General features: G+C 36.2%; 1 protein-coding gene across 4 annotated transcripts in view; it reads right to left on the bottom strand.

The window, feature by feature from the left end:
- Positions 1-394: 394 nt before the first annotated feature.
- RPGR (retinitis pigmentosa GTPase regulator) overlaps positions 395-27,846 on the bottom strand; it is a 37,720-nt gene continuing 10,268 nt past the window's right edge. For 3 of the 4 annotated variants that reach the window (XM_063182015.1, XM_063182024.1, XM_063182028.1), the window contains exons 4-14: positions 26,434-26,496; positions 24,762-24,920; positions 23,132-23,281; positions 17,589-17,747; positions 10,214-10,369; positions 9,577-9,701; positions 8,256-8,435; positions 7,216-7,378; positions 5,779-5,885; positions 4,038-4,103; positions 395-3,053 (exon numbers count right to left, since the gene is read on the bottom strand). In XM_063182015.1, coding sequence (XP_063038085.1) covers positions 549-3,053; positions 4,038-4,103; positions 5,779-5,885; positions 7,216-7,378; positions 8,256-8,435; positions 9,577-9,701; positions 10,214-10,369; positions 17,589-17,747; positions 23,132-23,281; positions 24,762-24,920; positions 26,434-26,496 — 3,833 coding nt within the window. In that variant the 3' untranslated portion in view covers positions 395-548. The remainder of the gene's footprint in view (positions 3,054-4,037; positions 4,104-5,778; positions 5,886-7,215; positions 7,379-8,255; positions 8,436-9,576; positions 9,702-10,213; positions 10,370-17,588; positions 17,748-23,131; positions 23,282-24,761; positions 24,921-26,433; positions 26,497-27,846) is intronic. The other variant, XM_063182008.1, reaches the window with a different exon arrangement.

The following is a 27,846-nucleotide window of genomic DNA, read 5'->3' as shown; positions in this document are numbered from 1 at the left end:
AGTTTTGTAAGAATGTATAAAAAGCATGCATGCTATAATAAAAACAGCTTTGAAGCCTTCTGAAAATGGAGTGTGTTGCTTTGTATTGTCACTCAATTACAACAGAGTGATACCAAAATTTTAAAATATGTACCTTTGCTAATTTACTGAAACTCCCTTCAAGTAAGGCACATTATCAGTAAACTGCCCTGCTACTAAAATTGGTGTGTTGCTGATTCAAAGGCAAAGATTACACTGTTACAATGTATAATTGATTTGTCAGCATATTACACTTTGATTAAGAGGCAAACGCAATTTACCTCCTCAGCAATTAATGTTTCATATATCATACATGATAAACATGATTGTGAAAATGATTGTATCAATAAAGTATGATTTCTCTCATAAAAGTATCCTGAATCCAAACATTTTCTTCAGTCTTTTTCAAGACGTTGGCACTTAAATTATATGCATAACAGTTTGCTTTGATTTCATGAAAAGATTCCTTCAAGTAATAAAAATTGATCTGTTTCCTGAATAGGCTTAAAATTCATCTACAGTAGTCTATGCTACTTTAGTGTTAAATAATGAGGTAGCACATTGTTCCAAAATTGTTCTGGATTATGTAAACCATTTGCTACATGACGTTTGGATTTCACGTTTTGTTTAGAGCTGTTTGGTAAAGCAGCACTTCCTGTCTTTTCTGGCTTCCTGGGTTTGCTTTTCTTTTCTGGAAGTTTACTACTATAATTTTTCCTTTTATCTTTTGCTTTTTCCTCTTCTTCCTCCTCATCCTCATCTTCTCCCTCATCCTCTTCTTCCTCCTCTCCTAAATCCCCTTCCTCCTCATCTCCTTCTTCCCCCTCTTCCTCTTCATCTTCTCCCTCCTCTCCCTCTTCCCTTTCTTCTTCCTCCTTACCCTCTTCCCCTTTTTCTTCTTCCCCCTCTTCTTCTTCTTCCTCCTCACCCTCTTCCCCCTCTTCCTCTTCTTCTTCTTCCTCTTCACCCTCTTCCTCTTCTTCCTCTTCCTCCTCACCCTCTTCCTCTTTTTCTTCTTCCTCCTCACCCTCTTCCTCCTCTTCCCCTTCTCCTTCTTCTTCTCCTTCTTCCTGTCCTGCCTCTTCCCCCTCCTCTACCTCTTCTTCTTCCTCTCTTGTTTCCTCATCTCCCCCTTCTTCCACTCCTTCTTCTTCCTCCTCATCTTCCTCTTCTTCATCTACTCCCTCTTTTCCCTCATCTTCCCCAACACTCTCTTCTTCCTCTCCTACTCCCTCATCTTCTTCCACTCCTTCTCCCTCTTTATCTTCCCCTTTCTCTTCATTTTCCCCCTCCTCTTCTTCCTTTTCATCTTCTTCCCCCTTGTCCCCTTCTGCTTCTGCCTCTGCTCCTTCCTCTTTCTCATCTCCTCTTTCCTCTTCCACTTCATCCTCCCCATCTTTTCCTTCTTCCACTTCATCCTCCCCATCTTTTCCTTCTTCCATTCCATCCTCACCCACTTCCTTAGTTTTTGTATTTGCATCTTCCTCAACCTGCTCATCTTCAGATACCTCTTCTTCCTTCCCTGCCAATGATTCTCCCAACTCCTCCTCTTCACCCTCTTTGTCTTTTTCATTTTCCCTTTCTTTTTCTTCTTCATCTTCCTTTTCATCTTCTCCTTCCTCTTCTGCCTCTACCTCTTTTTCTTCCCCTTCCTCTGTATCTTCCCCTCCTTCCTCACTCTCATCTCTTCCCTCATGTTTAACCTGTTCTTTGTCTTTTTCAGTGCCTTCCTCTTTCTCATACTTCTCCTCCATATCCTCCTTTTCTCCCTCGCTCACCATTTCTTCTTCCTCCACCAACCTGCCTTGCTCATCTCTTTGCTCTTTGCCATCTTTCTGGCTGAGCTCCTCATTCTCCTCTGCACCCTCATTCCCACTTTCTCTTTCAGCTTGTGATTCTTCTTGTTCACTTTCTTCCTCATTATCTTTTCCCTCTTCATCTTTTTCTACTGAAACCTCATCTCCGTCTTTGTTAACCTCACTCTCTTCTTCCTCCCCTAGTTTACCTTCACTGTCAATTGTTTCATCCAGTTTTTCTTTCTCACTTTCACCCTTTTCACTGCTTTCATTCTCCTGCTCCTGATCAGATTCCTCCTCATTCTTAATTTCTACTAGCCTGTCTTCATCAGGTTTATCATCAGAGCTTGTTTCTTCCTCATTCAGGCTTTTTAAATCAGTCTGTTCTACACGTTCTTTCTCATTGTTTGTAGCTTGCATCTCCTCAATCTCACTGTCTTTTTCTGAGTCCAGATGTGTCACTGTCCTCCTTGCCCTCTGCACAACTCTGTGTTCATAGAAGGCCTCTTCCTTAAGTATATATTTTTGGAGATCATTAATACGTTCCTCAGTTGAAGATGATGATGAAGTTACAGATACTTGTTTCAAAAACTGATGCTTTTTTTTATGATGCTCCTTCTGTTCTGCACTACTTTCTTCTCCTGTGACATTCATTCTTTCATACTTGTCAGATTTTTCAACACCATCCTTTAGTTTGTTTTGACTATCTGCTGTTTTTTGACTCCCTTGCTTTTTAACAGGATTGTATTCTTGTACAATTAATGAATCAGCCTGGGGCTGATCCCTGGGAGCAGAAGGAAGTACCTCTATTTTAAGGGACTGCTTAGATTTAACAGCTTTTGGCTTTTTATTGGAAGAATTTATTTTTTCAGTCAGAATTTGATTTTCAGTGGGAAGATTATATCTTGAATCCTCTCTGAAAAATTCAGGATTTTCCACACACACTTTTTCCCTTTTCACTAATATGCTTTTGTCCTCAGTAATTTCTTGAGCACCACTTTCCAAAGTACTATCACTTTGTGCATGCTCAGATTTACCCTTCTTTATACTTTTTCTGGCCACAGGCTTCCCTACAAAGGCACTACTCTTTTCTAAATCTTGTCCAGTTGACTCTGAAAGTGAAGACTGCTTTTGTAAAGAGCCAGACTCTAATTTTGAGCCCTCCTTTGTGGAATCAGAATCCTTGTTTTTCAGCCCACCCTTACCATCTCTTTTCAGTTTCACATTTTTATTGTTCTTCTATTCCACATGAGAAGCAGAAAATTAAAAAGAAAGAAAACAAGCATTAAAGACAAATGGCAGCAAAAGAAAAAGGTTACAAAAGCATCTGAACAATAAAAGAAACAATTTGTGAGAGGGGACTAAAAGACAGCATAAAAGGTAGAGTATTTCACATGAAATGAATTTACAAGTGCACATATTAGAAGAATGCAACATCCTGGTAATGATCAGTGTAGTGCTACACCTTTCCCACTACCCAAGGAAAGGCAGCAGGAACTGTGCAGCCAGTGCCACATCCCATAAACCAGAGCAGGGGCAATGCATGAGGCTGTGCAAGCAGGAGGAAATTCATACAGTTCTCTTACACCTTCCTCCTTTTGAAATCTTCTGATGCACTCACTGTTATGCCCTTTCTAAGAAGTTTTAAAATATGTTGTATTTCTGCTTTAAATTTTACACTTATTTAACAAATTATGAATTTAAAAATCTAAAATAAAATTGTAATGAAATATAACAAAGTGCTGAAAAGCTAGGATCACTTTAGGAGTGAAATATAAAGTACTACAAAGTACTTTAATTTCATAATTAAGACCAGTATTGCTTCTTTAAATATACTTCATGGTGAATATCTGTAAATAAAATCTTTATTTACACTGTGTCCCAAAATATTTTCTTAGCAACAAACCAGTAGAAATTTATGTTACCACATGAAGTTACAGGGTGTATACAATAACCTCTAGCTTCTTAAATTAGTGAAATATTACACTCTTAAACTGCACTGAATATGTGGACTTCTAGGTGCCTGCCCAAATTCTCTCTGCCTTCATGCAGCTTCTTAGAATTTTAGGTCATGGATATTCAGAAAATTAGCAAGAGGAGGTCTATAAAATTTGCCTGACTTTTTAAAAACTCAAAGTAAAATAATGAAGTAGTAGGACAGTACAAGAATTGCAGATTTTTAAACATCAGTATCAATATAAAATATGTAATTAGTTACAGTACCTTCTGTTTTTGGAGCGGTGATAATTTTAAGGACCAGTCACCAGGATTCAGCTTCATTGCATGTGTCTGCAAAAAATAAGATGTCTATTAAAAAAATAAATATATTTAATACAGAAAGCAGCATCAAAGCCCAGTTTTACTAAACAGAGCTAGTTTGTGAATATTTTAATATTATGCACAGTCAGGGTGAGACAAACCTGTATGATCATTCAGCTCAGCTATTTCACTTCCACACCATCATTTACTGCTTAAAAAGAGTGTGGTGAATAAATGTCAACACCTAAACTGCCTGTAGAGACTGAACACTACAGACATGTTTGAGATACACCTTCCAGCCCATATAACCTCACCCTCCCTGTGAGGTTACAAATAGAACCTTACTTCATTATCATCACAAACTTAAACTCCACATCCAGTTTGGCACCACAGCCTTGAAAGAACATCTTCAAAGAAATGTTGCACAGCAGAATTTTTCCTTGGAATCTAATGCTTTTATCTCTTCCACATAAAGCAAGGAACCAAAAGGCAACAAAAAATACTACTAAGTGGGAATATATAATGAAATTTTGCTCATCCCTTGCCATATATTCCAAATGACAATATAATAATATTGTTTGCTGTTGATTATTAACTGCTCATGGTTTAACTATATTCTTTTTCAACACAGTAAGCATGAAGAGTTCTGGTTTCAGACTCTCAATAATTTGTATCATCAATATAACATTAAAGATTTTTCTTCCTCTTGTCACATGTGTAAATAAGATGTATGTTGCCACAGTCTAGGAAAATTGAAAAAAACTATGCTGTAGCAGATTGTTTTCATTCAGATCCAAGAAGAGGAACAATTTATCTTGTATTTTGGCAAGTTTTCCTGATAGGCTTTTTTACAAATTTATGTTTAAAATTTTTTACATGTTTTAAAATTGATTCAGGACAGGTATAAAACTGAAAAGGAGAAGGAAGTCTAGCACATAAAGTGTGTAACATGCAAATAATGCTTCAGTAAATTAATGGAGGCCATGCTGTGCATTGGATCTGATCACATTTTTTTCTTGTAAATAAAAATGAAGTTTTATAATGTAAATTACTAAGTACTTTTAAATGCAAACAAACAATAATTCCTGTAGATGTTCAATCCCTCCAGCATAACTGTGGCTGCATTAAGGCCAGGACATGTTCCTTCTGCTGAGAGAACCAAATGTTTTGGAAAGTTGTACAAGTGATAAGGTGAACATGTTTTTTAAATAAAAGAAATATGTAGGAACAAGCTGGGGGATCACCAAATAATAAAAATGTCTGGATTTTGGCCTTCCCTTTAATATGATCCACCTGTATTAAAAAACCTTTTCTCAAACAGGAAAAGATGCTCTTCTGCTTCATTTCCTGCATTTCTCTGTTAGAAATCATCAAGAAAAGCAAGGTCAGAGATAGAGATCACCATGTGGCCTCCAGCATCCTTTTCCTTTTCTTTCTGATTTCCAGAGCTAAAGCATGGGGAGGCATTGCACTACTTGGACTGCTTCATGTCACAACACTACTTTGAAGATTAAAACATATTTTAGCATTGGGTGATGATGATAAAAAATGCATGCTCATCTAACACTATATCAGTATGATGTGTGTCACATATGATCTTCTGGTAGTCAGGAATTCTGCATTAGAACCTGGAACACAATTCAGTTTCTTTGTCTTCCCCTGCAAAAAATTACTGAATTATAGATCCATTACTGGAATATATTACCATATTTAAGATGTCAGTTGTATCCCCAAGGTTTCTGTCGATATTTTCATTATCTGAATCTTGTTCTGAAGAGTCTTCACTAGGTTTATCATTTTGATGATTATTTTCTACAAGGTAAAACAGGGGTAAATAAACAAATGTCACAGGAACAAACACTGTACAGCAAACAGAACACCCCACTCTTATAAAATAGAGATTATTCCTATTTTAGTAACATAGAACTGAAATCCTCAGATTCTTCACTTCCCCAGCCCAAGACACAGCAAAACCACTTCCATCTCCTTTCACCATTAACAACAGAGGGAGCTCAGCAATCTGGTGAGTTGCACAGTGGTACAGTGCACTGTAGATCTCTGACCATTTCTGCAGGCTTTAAAAGCCTAAATATTACCTGGGAAAGAGATTCTTTTGGATAATCTTTTTAATAACAGTGTAGCAATTAGACCAAAGTAGCTGCAGTTGTGTTATATCCATTGCACCTTATCTGTGTTATAGATGGAGAGACAGTGAGTTTCATGCAGCATTATAAAAATGTCCCTAAATCATTAAGCTCATCAGGTCTATGACCATTTTGTACAGCACAAAACCTGAGGTTTTAGGTCTAAGAAAACTCCAAAAGAAATTGAAATTTCACTGCATTGCTTTCCTGGAACCAGAAATGCTACTGGACATGCTGGCAGATTTAAAAATAACCATCTTCATTCTATGAATGAATTACTTTCAAATTAGATTTGGCTGTCCAGTAAATCTGAACTAACAGTTACACAGAAGCTTTGCATCCTGCACTCTTCAGCATTGTTCTTTCTAGGAAATCACACAGGCCCAGGATGCCAGACAAGTCCAGAAGTGCTCTAGAGAATCTGTGCCAAAGTCCAGTACTCTATTATGGTTATCCAGACTTTTCCATCAGCTGGAATATTACAAATCCTTATTATCTTAGATAACAAAGAGTGAAGAGTACTTCTGCATTTCCAAGTGAAGAAGAAAGGTCCTGTAAGAATTAGTAGACCTCTTTTCTTATGTTTTCTTATCCAAGTTCCTTGTGGGCTTACCTGTGTCCTTAACATTGTTCCTAACTTCTTTTTTTCTGTAATTCCTTTTTTTTTGTGTGTGTGAAAACAAAATAAGTAGTTAATGTTCTTACAGTATTTTTGTGAATCTTATTTCTAAAGGCTTAAGGAACCACAGGTACAATCAACAAATTGTTTTTCTTTCACTCAAGCCTCCTCTTAATGTTTAAACTTGTTTTGCAAACATGAACAGTGTGAGACAATTTTTGTCTGCATTTCTATGCTTTCATGCCTGTATGCTGCCAGACTGTCCTGAGGTAAGACTGAATCTAAACCTTCTTTCAGGTTCAACCTGCACATTTGTTTATGAATTTTGAGTCAAGCCATTCTTATCAGAAAACAGCAGCAAGATGTGGGGGCACTTCACCTTTCTCATGGTCTCCATCCCTCCCAGATTCAGCTTTAGGACGACTTGCAGAAAACCAGAATGGGCTGGTGTTGCTTGCCACAGGCAATGAAGATTTTAAGAAGCTTTTCCCCATTGCAGGCAGAGTTTGTGCCATTCGAGCAAACTGCTCTGGTGACCTTTCCTTTAGGAGATTGAAAAACAATAAATTGAGAAAAAAGCTAGAAGAACAAAATGTAAGCAATCAGTGGTATTTGCTGTTAGCTTGGGATACAGTGTTGCAACTTAATAAGCAGAAACAAATATCTTTTAAAATTTTAATTATTTATAGTCCTAGAAAGTGGACAGGTACATAAGGAGATTTTTAAGATCATCTCTATGGAATGATTTCAAGTAATCCTAAAATATAAACAAAGGAGAAAAAGAAGTTTTTCTTTTTATCCAAAATGAAGAACTAATCTCCCAAATAACATTAAGGTATTTAAAAGGTATTTAATCCACATATCAATATATTTTTATATAATAAATTCAGCTTTTGGTAGAGTTAGTTCTCAGATAGGTAAGTGAAATAATCCAATTCATTGTGACTAAGGAAATCACCTGGAATATGTAGCAGAGATATAAGAGCAGAAAGCAATATTTTAAGTAGCTACATCTAATATTCTCCTTTGATATTTTATAAACTATGAAATTGTTTAACATATTAAAGGATTCAGAGGGAAGAGTGAAAGAGTCAGGTTCTTGCTATTTTTAAAAAAATATTTCTAAGTTTAAAAAATGCAAAGGAACAGGTTCTACATTTTTAATAAAAAAAAATTACAAATCCAATTTGAATCTCCTTCACAGAAATAATTAAGCAAAATCCGACTAACACTTACTTTTTTCCTCCTGCATCAATTTTTGGGACCAGGGTAAATGTCTGTTTTTCATATTATACAATAAAATTAAACCCTTAGTTTAAGAAGATATATTTAACTGCTTGGCACATGCTGTGATTTAGCTTTTAAAGTGGTTTTGATTCCTGAAAGAAGTATTGCAACTCTGAATACCTCTGAGCTTACCCTCTCTCGACGCCGCATTCGTGCTGCTGATAACTGCAAAGTGTTTGCCAGCACAAAGTCCCCTCTGCTTTGAGAGGCAGCAGCAGCCAAACGAGGCTCATACAAATCTTCCAAGGGTATTTCAGATCCTTTAGGCCTTGGAGCAGCAAAAACCAGCATGTGACAACCCCCACAAGCAACCTACAGCTCAAAAAAAGGTCGGATTAGTTCATTTGCAAGTATCAAGGATGCAATTTTCTTACAGTCATGTCTAGGGACTTAGATGATAAGAAAGAAATGTAGTAGAAGTAAGACATAGCAAGTGGCTTCAAATTTAGTTCCAAATTACACCAAGATAAAAGTACTTAATTACGTTTATTAATGACTAGTGATCTATGTTCACTTCTTCTTAGTTAAACACAATGTATTTGTACTGAACAGAAGACAGGACAATCAAATTTTTATATAAAATATAGCAAAGATGTTCCCACTGATTTTCAAGAGACATTAGCTATTTATATTGATAAAAGTCACTTGAAAGCAATACTGATAGTTTCAAACCTACATGTTTTATTTTTTTACAAAATCAGCAAAATGTAAAATAAATTCAACATCCTCCAGTAGACACAATATTATTATATAAAGATGAGAGGTTTCACTTTTTAGAAAGTTTAAAACACTCACTGCTTCCAATAAAACTTCCTTCACCTCTAATTCCAGTAAACAAACAGAAGTGATCAATAAACTTCTGTTGCAAATTTTGTTCAATCTTGAGTCATGTTAACATTTTTGGTGCTGACAATTCTCTGACATTTCCTCCACACCTCAAGAAGCAGATGAAAACAACTTCCCTTACACAGTTCTCAAAAAAACTACTATTCTTGCTTTCCTGTCCAGTTTGGATTTAAAAAAAAAAACAAACTCAAATTTTCTTGAGGTTTAAAAATATCACACTGTACAAAAATAGTCAAAATTTAAAAGATTACTCTCTAGTGTTTACAGAAAATATATAAATTTTCCCATACTTCCAACTATCCAGGAGTAATAAATAATTCAGTTTATGAGCTACCACAGCTCTGAAGACCAAAACACCATAGCACAAGAGTACTGAATAAAACCCTGAAGATGAATCTGTATGTCAAGCCCAAGTCAAAGACATTCTAAACTAAATGAACACTGTGATAAGCATGTAAAATATCCTCTTTCCTTCAGTTTCTGTTGTCTACTATTTAAATGTTACAGAAAGAAATAATTCTATAATGATATTTCAGCTCTCATTAATAATCTGTTTCATAAAAAAGTAAATATTATTATGTCTGAGAGGAATGAGCAAAGGTTTTACCAAAAGGACTGTGAACTTCAAGAAGTTGTAACACAGAGTGGGATCAAACAGATTTGTAAAACTCTCTTCTCCAAATCCTAACTTGCCATGTCGTCCATCTCCAAAAGTAAACATCAGGCCATTCTCTGCATGTGGGAATAAAAAGGATGTTAAAACAAAGATTCAATAGAAAACCAGGACAGAACCATCATAAAGTAACAGGCTATGAAAGTAAGAAATATTTCCCTTCCAAAAGCAAAATCGGAACAATTATTTTTAGATCTTCAACAGATGAATATTATTAAAAAATATGCATGTTTTCAGACAAAGTACTGTCTGAGATGTTTGTCTAGACAATTTGTAAAAAAACTCACCCCAACAAAACAATAAAATTTAAACTATACAGAAAAACAATGGCTTCTAAACAAGAATATTTGTTAGCAAGGCATAATTAGGAGGTTATAATTGCCCAAGAGATCCAGAGTTATGCATGGCATGGCTGTGAGTCAGAAATTCCTGTTGAAGTCACCTTTCTCACTGGCTCATTTCACCCTTAGAACCAGTAATGGATATTCTGCTCCTGCTCATTGTATAAGGAAAGCTTTTACAGCATAATAGAGAGTTCTAGAAGTGGTTCCAGAATTTTGCACTCCCATACCTGCTATCACAGCAGTATGGTTTTCCCCACATGCAATGTTACAAATTTTATGCCTCTTCAAGCGTTTCAAAGGCTTTGGTACTGAACTTTCAAACACAAAAGTTCCGTGTCCCAGCTGCCCATACTGTCCAAGTCCAAAAGTGTAAACATCTGTCTCTGAAAATATACAGACAAAGTTAACATCAAATATGCTGATACATATATTATTTATACATGTATTTATTTATTATATAATTATATAATGTATTATACTATTATATTATTTGTTATATTATTTATTATATCACTATATTATTTATAAATAATTATATGTAGTATATAATTTATACATATATTTATATAATAGCCTAAATTCTATTCTCCAGATGGAATGACATAAACATAATTCAAAAAATGTTTAATCAATTAAAAATGTGACAACTAGTCAATTAATTTATCAATTATTAATATACAACAAAATTAAAAAACAGGAATTGAAGCACTGAAGTATACACAGAAAAGAATTTTAAATGGTTCAATGTGTGATATATTTTTTAACATCAGTGCAAAATAATCCACTGATCATATGTACACAAAACCAAAATTTAAAAATTGTATGGGAACTTACATACTGCAATCAATTAAAGACTAAATGTTTATACATTTATATGCATTTTCACAATAGCCTCATTTTAATTACTCATTAGCTCCATGAACACTGTATGGCCCTAAATACAACAGACAAGACCTCATAATTTGTATGTAAGAAGAGACTGGAACAGTAAGAGAATTGGTTTCAGTATTCTGCTCAGCTACCAGATCAGTCCTGCAATAAATACAGAGAACACTATAATTGTGCTATCTTGTGACAGAATAATCATCTTTCCACATTTATATTTTGTCTGTTTAATGGACTGTGTGTGCCAGGAAAAAGAATGAGAGCTTCTCCAAAGCAATAAAGATTCCTGGTGTGTCCACCCTTGGCACTCCATCACTACAGGGGAAGATTGTGAAGCTTGGAAATCTTGATGAGGTCATGCTTGAACTGAGAAGTTCTTTGGGAAAAAAAGGAGAAGTTTTCCTAGAATTTCATTTCCTGCCTCTTTTTCTTTTGCGTGTAGGCAACAAAGGAAAAGTGAGAGAATTCCTACTCAAAGCACTTGAAAAATTATTATGAAAAAACGAAAAAGGTTATGAATTGACAAAAAATATTCTATGTTAAGTTAAAAGAACTTTCCAACTTCAAAGGAACTGTGATGAAATAGTATCACTACATATGGAAATGTTCTTTCTAGGGAAGTATTTTCATTTCTGTTCCTTATAAATTGTTCCATAATAAGATGTCATGAATTCACACCATAAACAAAAAAAGCACAATGGTCTCAAATTTTTTATAAATTGTAGACAAAAAGTATTGAGCAAACCTGGTTTATTTTACTAAATGTAATGGTAAAGCTCCCTCTGCTGGAAATTTTAGTGCAAGACAGTAAAACCTTCTTGGGAGCTTTATAAAGTAAAAGTAGCAAGAATTTTCCTGTAATATTTAGACTTCCTGCATAATAATCAAGAAACTACATCTGAAAGCTCCTGAAAGACAGGAGCTTTCTCTAAGCAAACAAAAGTCTCATCTTTATTTTAGTAAACTGTTTTCTCAGGATGACTGATTCGAAAAATTCTGTTTAGAAGTACTTAATTTCTTTAAACAATTCTTTGCAAACTGGCAGATATTTTAACTACATGGCTTTATCTGATTAACATAATTACTTTGAATGAACTAAATATTTTTTTTTCTTTAATCCTAGCATCAAACATGCAAAGTCTTCTGCATTTTTGTTGAGAGGGAGATGTTCTCAAATGTTAACTTTAAAAGTGCAGGGAATTTTTTATTTCCTGTGTTTCTACTGAAAATGAGGAAAAAGGCCAATCCCAAGCCAGGTTAGAGTGCCTTTATATGATGAAGAATTTCTTCTGCTGCCCTGATAGACCAGTGGCACCTAAATGTGCTCATCCTAAATTTGCTTTTTAGTGAATTATCAGGGTAGAGGAAGAAAAAAACCTTTCACCTTTCTTAATTGATTCACCACTCTGGTGCAGAAGTGGGGTCACACCTCACTAATAACTCCCTTCAGTAGAAATGAGGTATTTCCTCCCATCTGTCCTTATAAATGCATGGAAAGAGGAGAGTATGGAAAAGCAACCTCACACACTTGATAAAATGGCAGGGGTGAATTTCATCATTCTGAACACAGCAGCAGCCCAGGAGAGGGCCCTTGAAGGATAAAGAGAAATGGTTGCAGAGGATGCACAGAAGACAATGGCTTTGCTGTTCCAAGTGACCTCCAGCACCTGAGTGTTGGAAGAGCTGCTTCTTTACTTCCTAGTCCTCTTTTGGAAGAAAGGGGATATTTCCCTGTAGCTGTGCTATCTTCCATCTTTGCAGGCATCTTTTGTAATCTCTGTGATCATTTGCACTATCAATAAAACACTCCTAGGCAAAAAGCTTTATAGCTTCCATATTATTTTTTACAACATGCCATTTGCTGACAGAACTGTAGGGGCTCAAAGAATGTTTTTCAGAATCATGCATTCCCTGCTATGTATCTAAGGCTACAGATGAAGCTAAAAATCCACAGAACTAAAAAGGTAGCAGACAGGTAAGCTTATATCATAGTAACATAGAATGGTTTGGGTTAGAAGAGACCTTAAAGATCATCTGGCTCCAACATCATGCAATGGGCAGGGATACTTTCCATCAGACCAGGTTGCTCTCATCCAGCCTGGCCTTGAACACAGGGATGGGACATCCACAACTTCTCTGGGCAACCTGTGCCAGGGCCTCAACACTCTCACAGTAAAGAATTTATTTCTAATAACCAACCTAAACCTGCTCTCTGTCAATTTGAAGCCATTCCCCCTTGTCCTATCAGTCCAGGCTCTTGTAAAGAATCCCTCTCTATTATTTCTTGTAGGCTCTGTTCAAGTACTGGAAGGCTGGAAGCCATTAGATCAGCCCAGAACCTTCTCTTTTCCAGGCAGAACAACCCCAGTTCTCTCAGCCTCACAGGGGAGGTGCTGCATGCCTCTAATCATCCTAATGGCCTGTCCAAATTCAATCCCCTTGAACATCACCATTATTATTATTTTTTTTACTATGACTATTATTCCAGTGAACTATTCACTCTCACATTAGCTTTATTTTTAAACAGCTTATGCTTAAAAATGTTACTGTAAAAAAATCAACTGTCAACACAATGTTCATTAATTCAGAATTAGTAGCTGGATTTGGGGATTTCAGTATAAATAGTATACAGACTTAAGAACAGTTTGAAAAATCTAATAATCCTATATGGTCTGAATTGTGAGTTCTGACAGGAAAAGGTAGAGTTTTTTCATCCTTTTTGTCCTCTTTCAAAAGGGTGCCTTGGCTTTCTTTTCTTTTTAAAAGACCTTGAAACAGAAGATGAAAAATCCAACATTTTACATACTAACGCACTAATGTTCTTATGTCAAACATTTTATTCTCAAAGGTCTGCTTCACTTTTTCCTTTGAAGAGCTATCTTTGCTTTCCTTCCTTTCAGAGAATGAAAGGAAGTAATATATCCTTCTATAGAAAAAATTATTCCCAGAGGATCTGTCCTCATCTGAAAAAAACTGCAAGAGATTAAGGCCACTCCGAATACTCTGTTTCTTCTTTTCCAATTTCTAGATTCAGATTCATTATTGTTCTACCTTTTAAAACACCTTATTGAAAAAAGCACACAAATTGGGATTGCTGCTCACCCATATTTAATTTGAAAGTGATGACACCAACAGCTTTCATTTGCAGCAGGAAGTACCTGCAGGCATTGGGGGAACCTGGTGCAATTCTCAGTCTCTGAGTGAATGAATCTGAGATGAGGACAGGATCTTCTCAGACTGGCTGACAGACTGCCATGAAGTGAAAAGCTTTGTGCTATCAAGATTTTGCATGATAGAATTTTTAAATGCAATTCTGCTTATTGTCTAGAACAATTGCAAATATTAAAGGCAGAGGTAACAATAGAGTTTGTAAAGATGATGGTTTCCAATACCATACTCAATATTTCTAAAACTAATCTTTTAAAAATTGGGCTTTTCCCTAAATTATTGCTCTTGACAATTTAATTCTTATTCTCTGGGAAAAAATAATTGAGTTTCTCATTTTAGAATTTCAGAGGAAAAAAACCCAAAGAATTATTTTAATATATACTTTCTACCTTTTACTCTGATGCTTGTAGAGATTCCAAGCAGTACCTTTACTTAATAACCCAGATAACAGTGGTTCTCACCACACAAAAATTGCCAATACTATAGACAACAGTCATAAAAAAAAAAAAAAAAAAACAAACCATATGAAGTGCTTTGGGATAGACTAATTACACATGAAAGTCAGGAAGAAACTTTCCCTATACTCTCTAAGACAACTGAATTATGCTTTCTTCTAATTTGATAAACTCTAAATAGAAATGATGTTGAGAAATGAGCCAAGATGAGCAAGAGTTTTTTCCATATGACATTTTCTCTTGTGTTTTTGCTATGTCAAATGAGATAGATGAATCAAGGGAATATTCAATAGTCACACACTCAATTCTCATTTCCTGAGACTGAAATGTCACATCCTGAAAAACTGGAAAGACCCTGAAAGGATGAGAACCGCACCAGTACATATTGTGTTAATAAAGGCAAGCAGCGCCCATTTTCATGGAGGATGACACTTGAAATTCAGAGTTTCTTCAAAATTGTATTACTTTCTTAATTTATGAAAATGAGCTTAAAAGAAGTGTAAATTTCTGCCCCTCTTTGAAGATATCTCATCAGAATTCTCTGTTTCTGGTCACACCACTTCACCTCAAGATGTAATTTAGGACCAATTTCAAGTGAAGTTTCTGGTGCAAAGCCATTAATGTAAGTATGTCACAGACTCTTAAAATTTTTAGTACCTGTATCTACCTCTTTTCACAACTTTTTGCTCAAATTTTGCTGCGAGTCAGAAAATGTCCTCGGTGTTAACACTTCTGACTAAGTATCTTTCATTTGATACAACATTGCCACTATTCTCTACTGTTTCACTCAAAGTGTCTTAGTCGGAAGTTCACATTTGTCACTTTTTTAATAACAGCTGAATCACATTAAAAAACATCTATTTGATTTTTCACTCTTATCACAACTATTAATCTTCAGGAAATGAATTTTGTTGGAGGATATAGTTTTCCTCTTTTTTATGACTCAACTAGGTCCTCTGGCACTCAACACTTTGATCATCAACTGCCAGCTCAGCCAGCACTGAATTTCTTACTTACTTCTACCAAAGAATTTATTTTCATAAGCAAGCAAATCTTACATATATGCATATTTATTACAGAATGTTTTTCACTGCATTTTTCTATGGCATTTATATTTCCCTCTTTGTTCTAGCTCTAGTACAGATTTCACTACAATGATGATGGCATCCAGGTCTGTATCTTTCTTCTAAATCTCTATAACAGTCATTGGTTATAATGATTATTTTTATCACATGAAACACCATAAAATCAAAATATCTACTGGTTGAATTCAGATTTATGGTTAAAAAAATAATCAACGATGATAATCAAATTCTTTCTACAAAACTTCACTTTATAACTCATAAAATAATGCTATGATTTATGCATTTGTCAGTCCCAAATTTATGGCCATTTTTTCACTAATAATGATAATCTGATTTCACATAAATAAATTTATTTTGTGACACAGAATGGCCAAGTTCATCCTGTCAGGGTAAGACTGTATCTTGGTGGAAGAAGGGAGACAAAGGCATTGAAATGTGGACAAATGTTTATATTCCTTCCTGAATTAGCTACTGCTATTTCCTCTTTATAGTTTTCCCAAAGGAATTTTAAACTAGCCAGAATCCTGCAGCTTGACTCACTACATAATCTTTCCCAGCATTTCACTTCCCCTTTTACTCTTTCCAATGGCTTGCAGCACAACACCACTCACAATCTCCCTCAGTTAGATTTTCAGTTTATATTTTAGAAAGTTTGGCTACATAACCTTGAATGCACACCACAAGATTGTCAAGAGACAACCACAGAGAATACAGATTAAAATACAGATTTAAGGACTGGTATCTATATATCAAATATATATATATATATATCTTGGTTATATATCTATATATATCTTGGTTTTGCAGCTTTTTTATTTTGGCAGAAGAAAAATCACAAGCTATTCAGTTTTACACATATTATATTCATTACAAGCTAAAGCTGCTATTTTTTGAACTATCTTCAGGCAAAGTCAAACTTACCTTTCCTGCTTCTACACCACTCTAGGTCAGGATAGGATTTGTGGAAAGAAATGGCTGGCACTGCTTTGCATGAATGCCTTGGAAAAGCTCAGTCACCACTGGCAGACAACCATTTAACAGTTCAGTAACACACTGCATTTTCCAAGTACTATATATGTGGCCCTGTGAATTAATATGTAACATTTGTATTTGCTGGTTTTCATAACCTGCACAATATGTCAAATGTCTGTACTGGTTTCATATTTATGCTAAAGATTCTGCTCAAAGGCACAAGCAAATTCTGTATCACAATAAGAGATATTTAATCCATTCAGGCATGCAGTAGATAGTGAAGCTACTTGAAAAGTGACTTCCTACATACCTTCCTAAATATTCAAGAGCATTTAAATTTACTACAGAATGGAAGCTTTCTTCTAGAATTTCCCTCTCACTGCAATAATAATTTCAAGCTCCTTAGAGAAAAAAAAACATCAATCATCTGTGTTGCACCAGGTGGTGCTGCCTTATTACAATTCCAGTAAAAAAGGCACTCAGCCTATGTAAAGTTCTCTTAAAATGTTATTTATTGGAGGTAAGACTATAAGGAAAAGAAGACAGGATGAATAACCTTCTGTCCCTTCAGAGGCTGGGAGTCCCGACCTATGTGGAATTGAAAAGGACCCCAGCACACTCTGCAGATCCTATCCATGGAAGGCTTCCTCAGTTTGAGCTCTTACAGTATTTTCTTATACCCAAAACCACTCTACACATCATTTATACTGATAACTTCAGCATTTTATACTGAATAAAAAGGACATTCACATTGCTGAAGTTCCAGATAAAGCAAGGACAGGCAAGTGGTGTCAACCAGGAGCTGTCTGTTAGCCCCTCTGTTAAAATCACTGGGCCAAGTCCATCCTGTAGCCAAGGGACATGGGCAGTGCAGCACAGGCCTGCCTTAGCTGGGTGGTGCATGGTTTTCTACCTGCTTGGTGTACAATGGCCCTCCAACTAGGAGCAGCATCCAGCACTTCAGTGGGATGTAAATTCTTTAGAGTGAATGGAGTTTAAATTACAGGGCTGTAAGAAGAGCCAGTTAAATTGCATACCTGTCAGCACCACAGTGTGTTCTCCACCACAAGCAACCTTATTAACCTTTTCCATAATTCCCAGTACAGGCTGTGGGACTCTATTGTTCTTCAGCTGTTCAGGGAATAATCCCAGTTTCCCATTCACAGCTTCTCCAAAAGTATAGAGCTCACCATCTCCTGTGAAAATACAGAACAAATTATGTTTTCTAGCACACACTCAGGAGCAAGAATGGGTTGTCAAGACTGCTGCAGACACAAATTATAAAGACAAAAAAATGCATGAACATTACAGTATACATATTTGTATAATGCCCAAACAGCTGTGAAAAGCACAGAATTCACAGAATTGACCAGGTTGGAAGAGACCTTCAAGATCATTGAGACCAACCCAGCCCTAACACCTCAACTAAACCCTGGCACCCAGTGCCACATTCAGTCTTTTTTTAAACACATCCAGGGATGGTGACTCCACCACCTCCCCAGGCAGACCATTCCAGAACTTTATCACCCTTTCTGTAAAAAACCTTTTCCTAATATCCAACCTATATTTATCTTGGCACAGCTCAAGACTGTGTCCTCTGGTTCTGTCAGTGCTGCCTGGAGAAAGAGACCGACCCCACCTGAGCACAGGCACCTTGCAGGGAGTTGTGGAGAGTGATAAGGTCACCCCTGAGTCTTCTTTTCTCCAGGTTAAACATCCCCAGCTCCCTCAGCCGTTCCTCAGAGGGTTTCTGCTCCAAGCCCCTCACTCTGCTTTGATGGGACACAAAGGTGCTATATCTGAGTCCCTTACAAATTCCAAATCACATTATTTAGCCTGCAATGAATGTAGTCACAGGAAAAACAAAACCACGTGCATCCTGCTTCTGAGAGCTGGTAATTCCCTCTGTAATCAGTATTTAAGTTAAATGATGAATTGCTTGTAAGAATCTGAACTGAAACAGAAAATAATTTTGTGTGGAATTTTGATGGAAAATCAACCTGTTCAAGCAGGGTTATCCTTGAGCACATGGCACAGGATTGTGTCCAGACATTTCTGGAATATCTCCAGTGAGGGAGGCTCCACACCATCTCTGGGTGTCTGTCCCAGTGCTCAGTCACTGCACAGTGAAGGAATTCTTCCTCGTGGTCAGGTGGAACTTCCTGGCCATCAGTTCCTGCCCATTTCTCCTGTCCCATTGCTGGGCACCATGGAGCAGAACCTGGTCCATGCCCTGACCCTCCCTGCAGACAGGGATGAGATTCCCCCTCAGCCTCATCTTCTCAAGGCTCTCTTACATTCTTTTACACCTCTTTTCTAAGAATTTTTTGCAGTCATTTCAATCTGTCTGTGCTTCTTAAGAACCAGCAATTACCTCAGCTGCAAAAAGCACATTTCATTACATTTTAAACCTATGAACCTAAGCTTCTCTGTTCAGTTTGATTTCCTGTTTTAATTCTGATTTTGTTCTTAATCTATATGCAGAAATACTTTGCTGTTATTTGCATCAGCACCAATTTTCTGTTCTAAAACAGTGGCCCAATTAAAAAGATAAAAATCAACTGCAATGTGAGGTTTTCTGTAACCAAAACATTCTGCTGACAAAAAGAGATTTTAAGCATCCTAAGTGGAAAGAAAAAAAAAAGCAACAAAAAGAATCCTGTGTTTTTTGGAAGGTAAGTATTTTTTCAGTACTCTTAGATCAGCCATATATTTCTAAAAACAAGTTTAAAAAAACCCAAAAGCACTTGGCAGATAACTACTTATGCAGTTCTCTTTGAAGAGACCAGCAGTTCTTCTTAAACACTATTGCACTGAAAAAATTAATCCAAACATTATCTAATTAAGAGGATTAGAGATTCAAATGGCCAAGCCTCCCAAACTCATCAAGTTTATTACATTTTTCCACTTAATAATCCAGCTAACAAAGATAAACCCATTTACCAAAGCAATTTTTGAATACATTACACATCCCTTTTAGGCAAATAGTGGTCTAAAAACTATGAAAAATAGCAATCAAGCATGAACAGAACCCAGTCAAACCCAGATAAATTTTGAGTGCATCTGCTTGCTGAGGACATGATGTACTGTGTGGAGTACACCTGAATTTTAAGGACACTCTGTTCACAACAAAACCTGGTTATTTAATTTGTTCCTCTCATATGAGTCACACTCTCACACGTTGAACTTTCCCTAATGTGATTTTCTGTATCACTAAACTTAAAATCACAGGAGCACATCAAGAAAATGGACAAATGAATGGAAAATGTCCCTCAAAGGGAAATGTGCATTTGAGTGCATAGGTAAGAGATCTGGCTGGTGGCAAATGAGGGACAAAAATGAGTGGACAAAAGACTTGGATAATTCTAATGTTTCTTGAATAAATGAAGAAGAAAAAGAAAAGAAATATCTATTAAAATCAAATTGGTTAAAACTGTCTCAAACACTGAAATTCAGGGCATGGTAATATTTGTGGCATGAATGATTCTTAAACCAATCCTTAAAAATAATGACAAAATATATTTAAAAAAAGAATTCAAAGAACCTGCAAAACTCTTTATGAAAAGACATCTTCTCAGTAAGAATCTATCTTGACCTTGATTACAGCTACAGTTCAGGCAGGGGAAACACCAGAAGGGGTCTAATATATTCAATTCCTTTCCGTCTCCACACATCTAATTCTGCTGTAGAAGCCAAGCAGTGGTGAGATACATCAGCTTTTCCTGCTCTCCATCTCCTGCAGTGGACAAATGAGCTGTACATGCTTGCCAAGCTTAATGCTTCCTGAAAAATTGTCCCCTCTTGAGTGTGTGACCAAAGGAGAGTCAAGTAAAGATCTGTATAAGTGCTCAAAATTGTTGCTACACTCTCCCAGCAGTTTATTTCTCTTGTTGATTTGCTTGAGGCAAAACCCTGACACTGGGACACAATGTCCAAAGCCTGCAAAAAGGAAGGAAAGAAAACACACTGAAAAAATCCTGAAGAGAGCTGGAAGCTACAGACTAAGAACTTCTTTCCAGTGGAACTCTTTGACAAGCGCAAAGGAGAGGTAAAGGGAGCAAACAATCATCTTTCAAATATGAACTGATTAATCAGACTACTTCCTAATTTGCATATGGAATTGAGTTAGCCATTGCCTGTGCATGTTCATAGTCTAAATTCCAGAAGGTGGTTATTTTTGTTTAAAATATTCAGGATTTATTCTGTTCTTCTATTCTACAACCACTTTGGCATCAGTGGAGTCCACGTGTACATGGCAGAACACAGGTGACACATGTTCAGCATTTAATTGTCTGCAAAGAAAGCCTTCTAAAAGCAGAATGAAGAAGGGTGACATCACTTTTTGGAACTATAAGAGGCATTGCTCTTGTCTTTATAGCAGTTAACCACCTTAAAGTTAAAAGTCTACTAAAAAAAAATCTAAAACGCAGCAATGTCAAAAAAAATAAGAACTTCATTTTAAAAGGAAAAAAAAACCTGGCATCTATGCTTTACCACTTTTTATTCAATACACTCTTATTAATGAACATCCTGCCCTGGAGAGGGCACTCTGTGTCCACACTATGTTTCCTAGTGTCCTCATGAGCCACCTTTTAGTTTTAACCCAGATATGTCTGTGTTCCCAACAAGTTTTTCAGCCAGCACACACCTTATGTCAAACATAAACATATTAAGAAAGGGAGCCATATGGTGCCATGTTTATCAGTTCAGTCTGACAGCATCTACCAAGTTTGAAATCCTGCAAGTATGTTACACTATTAAAGAGAGTGTATTATTTCATGTTTAAAAATCAAAATGTGGTAATTCTACAGTATTGTAATAACTGGTAGGTAAAACATCCTGTGACTATGGTATACTCAGAAAAAATGCATAAAGCTAATTTTTAAACACTGTGTAGATACACACTGACAGCAGTGCAACAGAAAATCGATTCTGCAAAAGTACTTGGATGCCCAATATTAAATTTTTATGGCAGCTGAAGTATCAGTCAAATAAAACTGATGGCAAGGGGACCAAGGAAAGTACTAAAAAAATTTATGCTTTCACCACGAACAAGACCATGTGTGTGTCAGTAGCTTCAGTGACATAGACTGAATTCATGCAGGACTTGTAGATATTAAGGCTAAAAATTAAGATTTTCGACCTCATACTCAGGCCTGCTTAAGTAGTAATAGGTTCACCAACTCCTCATTTTTACAGGTGATAACCTGTTCATTCTTCCTATCAATATTTTAAGAAGCTCCATTTTTCTTAGCCAGGTACATCTCTAAGCCTTTTTTTTTATCCCCTTCCACCAAAAGTTTCCACTTCCTTAGGGCACTTGGCACACACTGTTCTCTCTTTAATCTCAGATGTTTGTCCTCAACCCTTCTACTAATAAGAACTTTTGTGACACCCTGCTGCACTCCTGGACCTTCAGCCCTTGGCTCAAAGGCAGAGATGCACACATTACTACTACATCCTTGAAGGCAAGCATCTTTTTTTCCCCCATTTATTCTGAGTCCAGGAAGCTGTGTTTTTTCTAACAGGTGCTGAGGTCCTGATCAGTCCCAGACACTTAATTCATTTACTGTAATAAAGAATTTGTAATAAAAAGTTGCACACTACCAGCCTAACACCTAATTAATATTTGTGCACTGTAGCAAGCTCTCATTCTGTTAACAGCATGTTCTCAGAGAGCAATAAAGATATTGTATGTGGAAAAGTAACATTTATCAAGTAATCTGGGAAAGGTATCTGATGGAATAGCTCCTGGGTACCCATTAAAAGCTTTACAATCAAAACTATCGATCCTTTGAAATCTTTAATTACTCTAAGGGGACCAAACAGTAAAGTTTAATAATGTAAATCTATATGGCTGAGAGGAATTCATAGCTGCTCATACATAATGCCATCAATACTGGCTGATCATTCATCCATACTGGCATTATTAAAAGGTGAGTGGAATCTTCACTTTGGAAACCAATGGAGAGCTGGGAAGAGAGAGGTGGAAAGCAATAGGGAGGTGGTTTGGTTTGGTTTGGTTTGGTTTGGTTTGGTTTGGTTTGGTTTGGTTTGGTTTGGTTTGGTTTGGTTTGGAGATCAGGCAACAGCTCACTGCAGCATTGCTTCTCCTCTATCACATACTGCCAGTTTAAATTATTTCAAAACTTACATTTAAGACCAATAAACAAACTTGGACAACAACCTTTTACTTCTAACAAGATTAATTTTTCCTCATAAAATAGCATCTCAGTTCAATATTGGTATTTCTAGAGAAGATAAAGTTTATTATTTGAGCACCAAAACAAGAAAAAACTCAAAAAAGTTGGATTTTTGAAACCATGGTTTTAATCCACAATATATGCAATAACCTTTATAAAAACAAACTGTAATAAGATACTTCATTATTTCTAATATTCTTTCACACAACAATGTGTAAATGCAGAAAATGAACTGCAAGTTTTTTCTCTACATAGGAGGCTTTCTGTCACGTGGCAGTTTTTAACAACTATAGAGTTTTAACAACTATATCAAGTTTCAAAGCAATATTTGAAAGCTATTGCCTTGTCTCCACTAACCTCTATTCCCATTCTCTTACCTGAAATCAAGGCAGAATGATAATATCCACAGGATACAAAGGAAACAGGTTTTCCAATATCCACTTTGCAGGGGACACTGACAGAGGCTTCACTGGCCAGGCCAATCTGCCCCTCTGAATTATCACCCCACACAAAGAGCTGCCCATCCTCTACAATGAAGACACAGATAGTTAATAGATTTAAAACAAAAACTAATAAAAGTTAATCTATTTATTGAAAAGTACTTCAGAAACTCTCTATATGATACTAGTGAATGCCATGATCTCAAGGATATAAATGATAATTTGGCTCAATGCGAAAAGGAATTGGAAATAAGAGGGTTTTTCCTAAGCTTTTCAAAAGTGACCCAGAACACTTACACATAACCAACATTAGACCATAAAGACCAACAGAAAAAATACTGTGTAAAAAAACATTCCTTCAGATAGAGGAACACTGAGTGAGACAATTCAGTTGCCAGAGGTCAGTATGTAAATATTACAGTGAATTTAAGGTATCATCTCATTCCTAGGTGTAAGTCACCCCTTTCTCAGTCTTCCAAACTTATTTTCTGTTCTGACTTTGGTAGGCATCCCAATTATTCATGCTTTATCTTTCAGTTCTCCTCACAGGTAGTTATATTGACCAGCTTCATTCTCCTCTCCTTAAACTACAACAGTAGATGTTCCAGGTTTATTAAGACCAGCTTCTATTGAAACAAAGACCAATGGCAATAGTAAAAGAAAAAAAAAAAACAAAAAAAAAAAGGCAGTGAACAACATGAAAAGTCTGTAGATTCTTCTAGAAGATATAAAATCTTATAAAGTCTTCTCTATGTATGTATGTGTATTTCTTATTGGTGGTAAATAAGTTGTGAATAAAAAGTACCACCTACAGTACTACTGAGGTAGTGTTAGGAGTTAAAATAATTCAAAATTGTCCCAAAAATCAAAAAAACTCAGGAGAATATCAGCAATTGGCATAAAAAAACCCCAAAACCAAACAAGCAGGCTAGCATCTCTCTCAAGTTCTGAAATTACAGCCTCAATAACTTACCTTGAACAGGTACAGAAAAAACTGCTTTACAGCAAGACATGAAAAATTGCATTATAGGGTAATAAAGGACCACCCATCCAGTGACTGGAAGTATTGTAACTGTGTGGATTTCAGCATGTTGTGATGTAAAATTGGTATAATTCTGCCACCTGAGAAACAGGTGAGAGGCTCAGCCTCTCCCAGAATTAGTAAGGAATGACACAGCAGTGCAGCCTGAACCAATGGACTGCAATAGCTGCAGTAACAGATGGAATTAAAGATACTTAGTCTTCATAGGATTCATGTTTTGCAGCTGCTTTCCCTGGAAATAAACTGAAGATTTTTTTTCCATTTTGAGGGTATTCATACCACTCCTCCTCTGTAAGTATTTCTACTAAACTTTCACAAAAACTCTAAGAAGTTATTGAGACATACACCCCTTACCAGACTGTTGAAATAGGAAATTGACTGACAAAAAATGGTTGTGGCTACCAAGGAAAGAAGACAGTGAGGACAGAAAATGGACCCACATATACAGACAGAATACTGGACAAAATGTCTTCCTGGAACCAGGTTGGACACACATAAATAGATTTTATTAGCATTTGTTCTCACCAGTTACTGCTGCTGAGGTGTATGACCCAGCTGATAGTTGCTTGATCTTGTGCTGGTTGGTGAAAAATCTAATTAAATGGAATGTGGTCCTTTCCTCTGTGTCACCTAACCCCAACTGGCCTTCACTGTTACCTCCAGCAGCATAGACATTTCCTTTTTCTGCATACAGAAAAGCACAGGTAACACAGAGAAAGAAGAAAGCAGAACAAGTGATTTAATTTTCAATGGAAAAAACATCACAAAAACATTAGTGTCTATTGTCCAGAAACACCCTCTAGCTGAAATTAGCAGTTTCTGTTGCAGCTAGCAAGGTTTTCCTGCTCACACTTGGAGCAGAACTTCCTAAAGACCTTGCTGCATTTCCCACTATTCTGGAGACTGATGTAAAAATAAATGTGATTGGAAGTTCTGCAAGAGCTCTGAGAAAATGAACTACCAGTAGCCCTGGCAACCAGAAGCAGCTCCTTCCACAAACAATGTATATTTTGAGATGAAGTGGGAGGAAAAGGGTGCAGGATGTCACATACAAGAAAAACTGAAGCTGTATTAGTAAGTAAATTAAACAAATTAATAACTTGATCATTTTGAGTATTATGAATGAAATATATTTCTACTCAGTTTTTTTATTAGAAACATTTTACTTATTTTAATATTTAAATAACTTCCAATTAAATTAACCAGGTGGTTTTTCTAGAATCTTGAATTTAACACTGATGACAGATATCTTCAACTTTAGAGAACTTTGAGATTTATACTTTTAATTTTAGTATGTTTCACATCTAAAGTGCTCATCTATGAAGAAACAGAAACATCCTATTATTGACAGAAACCCAGACAGAAATGTGATAAATAAACTGACATATAATGGCCACAAATTACCTAGCCAGGGTGTACACCAAAGGTGACTAATATTTACCTTGTGCAGACTTGCATTCTCAATTGTTATTAATATGTTCTATTTTATTCAAACAATCTTACTTACATTGTTCAGGGTCTCCATGTATATAAACCTCCTAATAATCAAACAATCCTCTTTACAACATTACTGAAAGCTAAAGGATTGCAACCACAGAGATGGCTATTCCATTACATAAATTATAGAAGCATGACAAGAACCTTCATAAATTCTCTGTATATTGTGTCTCTACACATTTTTTTAAGTTCATATTTACAGTTTATTTATTTATAGCTTAATAAAGCAACTTGTCACTGAAATAGCAGACTATGTTGTGTAACCAAAAATGCAGGAAAATTTGAAGACTTGAAAACACTCAGTTCTACTATATTTATTCAAATATATAACTTGACACTAATAAAGATTATTTATCAAAGGTAAATTTGAGTACAGATGTATATAAAATTAACAATATATCTTTACAGGGCTTAAAGGACATATTAATAATTGTTAACCACACCTAAAATGCCAGCAAGAAATTTTTCCATATGTCTTTTAGTAGGAAATTACTATCTAACATTAGTTTATAAATGCATTTGCTCAGAATAAATTTAAAAATTCTAAAAAATTCGGAATTCTAAGAACTGGATGTCAAACCCCTGAGTTTTAGAAGACCCTTTTTTCCCTTCTTCAACACTTCTGAGGTTCCTAATTAATTTTGCATGACAGCAAAGGAAGAAATGCATCTTGAATATGTATGAAATAGAGGTTACATACCTGTGTAAACTAAGGTGTGGTTTCTTCCACAAACAGCAAGTTTTGGTTTTTCTGGTTTTAAAGCTAAGAATTAAAACCAAAGAGGAGGGGATGTTATAAACAAACTGATAGCTGGTTCAACAACAACATGTTCTATGCTCTAGAGGGAGCTCTGATTTCTTCTTTTCACATTTTTACAAACAGAATTATTACAAAATACATTGCACATTTGAATCTAGCACATGATTTATCAAATCAGTATTCCCCCGAGATAAGAAAATAGGTCAAACCTTAAAAACTTAAAACACTCAAGTTAACTTGATGATGATTACTTCACCCCAGTGCCACAGTCCCTGGAATTTGCCATTCATGGGATATGCCTCAAAGAAAATATTAAGTCGCAGGATGAAATTAATGATTTAAGCTGTCTTCAGTTTTCATTAACAGTGTTATTGTTACGACCCCCTTAGACTTTTCCCAGTATTGTAAATCTTTGAAACCATCCTGTTCCTTTGTGTCACCATTCCTACCTCCCTTTGTTGTGCTCCCATCCCTTTTCTGCTGTGCTCTGATCGCTTCCTGATCCCTGATCTCAACTGCCAAGGGCAGCCCTACCTGGCCCAGTGCCTGCATTTTTTGCCTGTGTCACTCTGTCTCCATTTCAGCTGAGTTAGCACTGATGAGACTCCCATAGCATGTACTACTCTGCAGTCTGGTCACTTTGAAAGACTGGGAATGGATGTGAGGGGAGTCAGGAGTTATTTTGGTGGGAAAGAGAGAAAAATACAGGGGCTCCTCTTCTCCTATGAAAAGTGTCCTCCATTTCAGAAATAGAGAGGAAAAATGTCTCCCTGGATTTTCCATCCTTGCTCCAGTTACTGTTTATTGTCAACAAATTATCTTTCCTCAGTCATGTCCATGTCCCCTATACAATGCTCTAAACCAGGATTATTTTTACATAATAAATATTTAATTGCTTTTCCATTGCACTAGTCCATAACAAAGCCAACAACAATCATCCCTTTCACAAACCCTTTTTCAGCCCTTCCAGATCAGCTTTCATCAGCTCTTTAACATCCAGATTAAGGTGCCTTCTACCAAGTCACCAAACAAATCTATCAACTTAAGCATGAACTGCCCCTGGTCTGTCACACAGACACAAACTTATTTGGTCCAAATTCAGGTTCCTGCTTCTATCCAACACCTACCACTACCATCAGGGTGGAACCATAACATTTTCTATGGTGGTTTCTTCCTACAACACTCTTCAACTTCAGAGATGGTCTTAATCAGCTCTTCAGAGGCCTGTGCTCCCTAAACTTCTTCCTACTTAAGCTAACCAATTGTATATTATGAAACATGTTATATTTACAGTGTTGCTGGTGATTTTTCATAACCAATGTCATTAATCTCTAACCAAGTCCCAGAAATACT

Source organism: Melospiza melodia, chromosome 2 (genome assembly GCF_035770615.1).
Source record: "Melospiza melodia melodia isolate bMelMel2 chromosome 2, bMelMel2.pri, whole genome shotgun sequence".
NCBI classification, from domain to species: Eukaryota; Metazoa; Chordata; class Aves; order Passeriformes; family Passerellidae; genus Melospiza; species Melospiza melodia.
The sequence above is the reverse complement of the archived record's forward strand: the minus strand, read 5'-3'. Positions and strand labels throughout refer to the sequence as shown.